Source organism: Lampetra fluviatilis, chromosome 19, assembly GCF_964198595.1.
Source record: "Lampetra fluviatilis chromosome 19, kcLamFluv1.1, whole genome shotgun sequence".
In the NCBI taxonomy this organism is placed as follows: Eukaryota; Metazoa; Chordata; class Hyperoartia; order Petromyzontiformes; family Petromyzontidae; genus Lampetra; species Lampetra fluviatilis.
In genome coordinates this window covers 11,581,947-11,589,343 of record NC_136293.1, presented here as the reverse complement: position 1 = coordinate 11,589,343, position 7,397 = coordinate 11,581,947, and the positions used below count along the sequence as shown (strand labels likewise).

At 49.1% G+C, this 7,397-nt stretch overlaps 1 protein-coding gene across 2 annotated transcripts in view; it reads left to right on the top strand.

The window, feature by feature from the left end:
* Nucleotides 1-388: 388 nt before the first annotated feature.
* The window catches only part of CDX2 (caudal type homeobox 2), a 28,761-nt gene continuing 21,752 nt past the window's right edge, over nucleotides 389-7,397 (top strand). For both annotated transcript variants that reach the window (XM_078865072.1, XM_078865070.1), the window contains exon 1: nucleotides 389-1,181. In XM_078865072.1, coding sequence (XP_078721198.1) covers nucleotides 464-1,181 — 718 coding nt within the window. In that variant the 5' untranslated portion in view covers nucleotides 389-463. The remainder of the gene's footprint in view (nucleotides 1,182-7,397) is intronic.

The window sequence follows — 7,397 nt, the reverse complement described above, 5'->3', positions numbered from 1 at the left end:
CTGGGGGTTAGCAAGGCTGGAGGGAGAGAATGAGAGTCGGCGCGGTTTGCAGTGCGGGTGGGAGGGAGGAGTGCATGAGGGAGGAGGAGGAGGGTGGGTGGATGGGTGGGTGGGTGCACTATGAAGGTATAAGAGTAAAGAGTCGCGCTGGCGTGCGCGCTAGTAACAAGGGGCACGAGACAGCACCGCGACACAGCGAGTTTGACGCCGCTCTAATTGCGTGACGTCAGCCCCGCCGCTCATTCGGTGACTTGGCAGGACGACCCCTCCACGCCTTGCCCCGGCGACTTGCCCCGCGGAGAAGATCGGGGAGGCGGGCGAGGGACGCGCGGGCACGCCGAGTACAAGGTGGGGGGAGGGAGGGAGGGTGGCAGGGGGGGGGCACAGAAGCGGCCAGCAGATGCGTCGAGTCGGAGGAGCCAGCAGCAGGCATGTGCGTTGTTCCAGCTGAGCGGCAACTACAATGTACGTGAGCTACCTCCTGGAGAAAGACGTCGCCATGTATTCTAACCACATGCGACACTCGGGACTCAACCACCAGAACTTCTCCGCCTCGGCCACGGCGCAGTACACCGACTACGGCAGCTACCACCACCCCCACCACCACCATGCCGTGCCGGACGCGAGCGGAGTGCACGGGACGCATTCTCACCACCCGCACCACCACCACCCGCACCACCACCACCCGCACCACTCTCACCACTCCTCTCACCACCCTCCGCCGCCCAAGCCGAGCTGGCACTCGCCGTACGCGTCCGGCCGGGACGACGTGTGGACGGGCTACTCGCTGGCGGGACAGGGCGTCGCGCCGCCGCCGTCGCCTGCACCACCGCCGCCTCCTCCTTCGTCAACCGCCGCTCCGCAGCCTTCGTCGCAGCCTCCCTCGGCAGCCGGCGGGGTGTCCATGGTCACAATCCAACAGCAGCAGCAGCAAAGTACTCCGTCTCCTCCCAGCCACATGGGCGCGCCGTACTCTCCACCGCTAACGGACTACAGCGTGGCGCAGCAGCAGCAGCAACAGCAGCAGCAGCACGCGCACTCGTTGGGGGTGCACGTTGGGTACCTGCCGGTAATGTCCGGGGGGATGGGCGGCGCGCAAGGCGAGGAGAGCTCCCCGGACAGCGTGCGCAAGAGCCCCTACGACTGGATGCGGAGGAACGTACAGCCCGCGCCAAGCATCTGTAAGCATGACCCGCCGTGACACCGCGACACCGCGACGCAGCCGTGTGGCGCCTGGCGTGGCGAGCCGAGGAAGAAGTCGGCTCGTGTTGTAGTGAGTAGAAAGGTCATTGCCCGAAACGTCAGATAATGTCTTCTGTTGCGAGGCAGTGTATGTGCAGGTTGTGGTGAACGCGCAGGCAACGTGCGTGTGTTGCTCACGTAAACGGATTGTTTACTTCGGAGGAATTATTTCCATCACCGAGTTTGCATTTAAACGTGTGAGAAATGTGTCACGTTATGAGTTATTGGAATCAAACTCGGGACGGGTTTATTTTTAAATTCGGATTAGCTGCAGAACGTTTCCAACAGGGGAGCTGTTCGTCTTTCGCGTCCACTCGTGGTGCCGTGTTCCGTGGCTCTACGCGTCACATTTGACCGTGCCGCGATGTGGCACGCGCGGATTGTTTCAGATTAAAATGCGTCCTCAACGCATTAATGAGACAAAATGCAAACGGGGTTCGTGCATGATGGGTTTTCTATGGTTGTAAATACGTATACATTTCAATCCGCCCGAACGATTATTTTTTAACAACTGCTTTCATGAGAATCAACGGAACTTATTCTAAGAAAAAATAAGTTAATTTGGGAAACAATGGAAGTGATGTAAGTATTGTCAGTAAGTACTGTCAGCAAGTACTGTCAGTAAGTACTGTCAGTAAGTACTGTCAGTAAGGACGTCAGTAAGTACTGTCAGTAAGTATTATCAGTAAGTATTATCAGTAAGTATTGTCAGTAAGTGTTGTCAATAAGTATTATCAGTAAGTATTGTCAGTAAGTGCTGTCAGTAAGTACTGTCACCACGATGCTTGCTCTTTCTACGCCAAAACGAACGCACATTGCATCGGCCAAACATCTCAATGCTGGACCCTCATGAAGGGAAAAACAAACAAACAAACAAAGTCTTCGTGGGACTTAGCGAGACTTTCGCCGTAAACAAATGACACATTTAACGCTGTAAACGTATCACGAAGTGGCATCCTTCTTTTTTCTCGATGGTGGGTTTTCGAGGCATCAGTTTCGCACCGCCATCCGTCCGCCCGTTTCTGACCCTAACTGCGCACTTACAAAAAAAACCCTCAATTTAGAGCCTTTGCAGGAAATCAGTGGTTAGTGAACGCGGGCATATTAAAGCGGCCGAGTAAAACGAATTCGCGTTCACGCGTGTGGTGCCTTACTCGAGTTTTTTTACGATGGAATTGTCAAGGCCAGAATCAGTTACCGTTCCATAATTATTTTGATCGAATTTAATAAAGAAAAAAAACGAACGGAGTTGTTCAACTTCACCTGCGAATTCGCGTACGGGTTTCTGAGCGCTGTGGGGATTGTGGGCTGGAGGAGGGGGGGGGTGTTAGGCGCGGTGGTGCCATGGTTAGCGCACTGTGCTATGAACACGGATACCTGAGTTCGATTCTCATCTACAGCAGTGGTGAGTGATATCTAAACATGGCTTAGGCGAACTCACCAAACCCACTTTCTTAGCCAAAACGAAGTTGCCAGCGCGATGATCTGTGTGGTCAAACAGCTACCCCTCCACCAACCATCGATATGCCTTCACCCAACAGCAGATTGATTGACTTAGCTCTGTAAATCACTAATTCACAAATACACACAACTGTTCTCCCCCGAGTTGATCAATGAAGGGCGTGATAGCGCGCGTTCGGCACGACGCTCCTCCGTACGTGCAAATGTAACGGGACACAAAGCGTTCCCGCACGTGCTTTCGGAAAGAATCAGCAACAAATATATCTCTACACAAATATATATTTCAATACGATTTCACGAAACGGATACGAGGCGGTGGGGGCGCGCGTCCGTAAGCGTGGCGAGCTTGCGTCGGGGACGCGTCACACAATCGCGCGATGATTCATATTCTTAGGTTTTTTCGGTAAAGTCACGTAGGTAAAAAAATTTAAATTAATAAAAGTAAAATAAAATAAAAATCACGACGTTTCGGAGGCAACACAAGTTTCCGTCTTCAGGTGGAACCGTCACAGCACGCTTGCTGTATCAAGTATCGTGCTGTGACGGTTCCATCTGAAGACGGAAGCTTATGTTGCCTCCGAAACGTCGTGATTTTTATTGAATTTTTATTTTACTTTTATAAATTGTAATTTTTTACCTACGTGACTTTACCGAAAAAAACCTAAGAATATAGCGAGCAAAGTGTCCCGCAAAACAATAAAACCCCGACAAACTCTGCGCCGGGCCTTGTCATTCCTGAGGCTCATCGACAGAGTCAGGACAAAACGCTGCCCATTTGTAAGATGTTATTGACACTGATTATGGAGGGATATATCGTGAGTACTGTTGCATTGTGGTCGCAAGATGAGTTGGTAAATACAGTCTAGCTCATTCGCGCGTTATTTTATCACTCGTTAAAAAAAAAAACACGATGTTGACATTTAGCTCATGAACATTTCCATCATGCGCAAGACACGAATAGCCATGATCGATTCACTGCTGGTTGAAGGCCTCACCAAAGCAGTCATCACCATCTCTCGCGGTCTCAGCAATGCCGTACATATATACCACACGGTTAGAAAACAATATTCTAAACATTACGTGTGTTTTAATCATTATATTTACTCAAGAGTTATAGGTTTATTATGTTTCGTAAATACATCCTATCTTCGTTCATAATGTTTGGACGCTTATCGTAGATACTTTAAGCACAACAAATCTAACAACATTAACAATGCTAAGTATATATGTACAGACCATATATTTGACCCTATATTTAACCATGGTTATGCACACGTATCATCAACTGCGCGTTGGCAGTGTTTCCCAAAAACACATTAAACACACAGCAAATCCATCGCATTCTTCATTAACACTGCTTCAAAGTACGTATATATATAATAGTCTGACGTTTCGGTAATGCCCCTTCTTCGGGGCAGGTTACACACGTGAATTAAGCAACAGCCCTTTTAATAATCACAGCGGCGCTCCAAAAACTCCAAGACCCGAGGTGAGCTAAGAGTCTGAAGGTCCATGCCACTCGAAGTACGGTGCGAAAGAGGTTCAACGAATTGCGAGCGATGATGTGAATCTATGAAACACAGTCCGCTCCTCCTCTGCGTCTCTTGCACGAACGAACGTTCTAGAACGGACGTCGCGATCGACGTTCGTCCGCAGTTTTAGTCGCGGGCCTGTTGCTGACCTGACCGCTTTTGCCTTCGTCGCAGATTCGTTGCGAGGTGGACGTCACCGGCGATGTAAGCGCACAAGAGTCATGCAGCACGGCCGCGTTGTTTGTTTACAAATGCCGCGACCGTCAATTGTAGCACTTAGATACTCAGTTCAGCAGATGCACGTCGAACAATTTTTAAAAAAATATATAAATGTTAGTCCATCACGCCAATCGGCCCTTCCAGACTCGCGTTAACCAACGGCGTTTTGTTTAAAGCAAAGACATTTCGCGAACCGGTTTTGGCATGTCCGGTGGTCATCAGCAGCGTCGGGCGCGCTAAACAATCAATGATTGTCGATGAACCAGATGTCGCTGGTGAGTGTCACCTCTCTACAGCACGGGGCCATCAGCGCGAAAGAAAAACTAATATTGATGGAAACAAAACAAAGTTACAACGAACGGAGATTAGAGTCGTGTAGATGCCATCTTTATAAATAAATGACGTTAGAACCATAACATACAAATGGTATCACTAAATTTAGTTTTGTTATTTGTATGACACTGAACCGAGTTCTCCCGCTCAGTATGGTTGGCATGTTGTGTCAACATGCGCCTGCCTAGGACACTCACCTACAGCTACTGATGATTCACTGAGTTTGTGCATTCAACACCAGGTGAACCACAACTGGGGTTTTACTGCCACTTTGAAGAAACGCATGTTCTGGACATTTCGGCAAACTCGTCTTCTTCAGGAAATCATTTGCCAGGGAGATTGATTCCTTTTTTGTTGTTGTTGCTCTGTGAACCCCGCAATGCTATTTTTGAGTCACTGAGTTATTTGTGAATAGGAAAGAATGCATATACACTTAGCACGCATGTATGCAAATACGATTACGTAAACATATGTATGTATAACTCTACTATGCCAGGTGGATTGTTACATCGCTAGGGATCGTATGAGATGGCGACGGCTTGGGAAAGGCCTTCATCTAGCAGTGGATCGATCATGGCTGCCGATGATTACGATGATGTCTGTACACAAAAGACAAACATCCCCTATGTAGCCTTTCGGTTGACTTTTGTGGGCACGTGCTGTTAGCGGGCACCTACGAAGGCCGGCACAGCACGCCGATTGGGCGGGTGGTCAATACCACATTCGGTACTCATTTAAGGCCGAGTCGACCGAGGGGGAGCCCAGCACGGGTTCAAACATTCGTCAAATTGGTCGCGAGCAGGGAATCGTCGGGCTCTGAGCGCTGTGCGCTTTAAAGTCCTGCAACCGCCGCTGCTGCCCCACAAACACAGTCAGTCCTTAATTCTAGATTTGAAGCTTTCGTGACTGCAAGGAATCATCTTCTCAGGTTTTTTCGGTGAAGTCACGTAGAAAGTAAAACAAAATAAAAACAAAAATCACGACGTTTCGGAGGCAACACAAGTCTCCGTCATCAGGTGGGACCCTGATGACACAGTCAGTCCCCCACCCCCCCCATGGAATGAGTGCACCCATCACGCTACGTGACACTCCCGCCGTCGATATATCGCAACGTGGACAAACACGCGACGATTCCGCTGAAGGGAACAACGTCGCTAGGTTGTGGGGAAGAGGGGGGGGGAGTGCTTCACGTTTCTCACCAGCCGGTGCTGCGGCCTCATGACTAATAGCGCTTTAACGCAGCTCAAACACTCGATAAGCGCCGTGCAACTTTACAAGGCCGTGTTCACACGTCAGGCACCGGCAGATAGGCGCGCGACACGCCGCCGTGCAATCACCGGGGAGGCGGTGGCCTCGATCAACAAAGCGACTCTTTCTGCTGCCCTCGTTTGTTTAATGCGTCCGTAGCCCCGCACGTGGGTGCGTGCGTATGTTTCACCACGTACGCGTCGTTCAACAATAAGCGCTATTCATGCCCAGCGCCACGGGTCTCGGACGTGGTTCGATGTCTTCGGGGACGTAATGGGAATTTTATTTCTTTCTTCTTTTCAACTGCCGGCGGTGATCATGATGATCACCGTCATCATGAAGAATAATTATTATTGTGATTCTATTGGTCGATTGGTGAGTCTCTAAGAACGACTTGGGCACGTGTCTAACGTGGTGTTGTGTTATAGCCCGCACTGACTTCCCAAGTGTGGTGAAGTATGGTCAGGTGACGTCCACGGCTTGTCGGGAAGGGCGGAGGAAGCGCCTTTCCTCATCCAGCAGTGGATTAGCACCAGCGACTGTGCCTACTGATACTCATAATGATAATAACACATCCACATACAATATAGATGAAAACGTAACAAAACACGAGCTTGTACTTGTTTGAATGTAGTCATAATGCATTCTACTAAATGATGATGTATTCTGTTCAATTTAATTTACACGTGTTTTATACGCAATTGATTGTAGATTTATATATATAGTGCGTGTATTTTAGATGTTGTCCCAGATAACGTATTGCAGTGAGTTCGATATACAAGATACAGTACAGTATACCCCCATTCACGTCTTATCGTGATATGTATACAGGGCAGTTCTACATAACGAATGAACGTTCTAGACAATACAGCAGCATTCACTGGTCACTCTGTCATGTCCCGCAGTGTTAAGGGACGTCGCTTATTGTAGCGTAATATCTCAATTAGCCGGGGCATCAAACCATCTGTTGCACAAACCGGCAACGAATACCACCCCAATTTGACCACTCCTGTTCAGATGCGATCTCGTATTAGAAGCGACAAAGGCCTACATCCAAACCGTGTTGTATGAATATATATATACATTTTTAGAGTGTAACTATATAAAAGCGTAAAGACAACTCTATTTCCAGGCAACACTAATAAGTGCCGTCAGCAGCCTCCAGGAGCGATGTTCAGTTCCGGCAAAGGTATTCTCTCGTCAGGCTGGTTTCGTCTCGTTAGGTGTCATCAGCACAGATGGCATGCTAAACAGATGCTGCTGGGGTTTGGTTTTTGTGTCACGCCGTAGGCTGGAAGCGTTCCGCGCACAACACTGAAAACGATCACGTTTAACGGCTTAAATAAATGCCTTCTGCACATT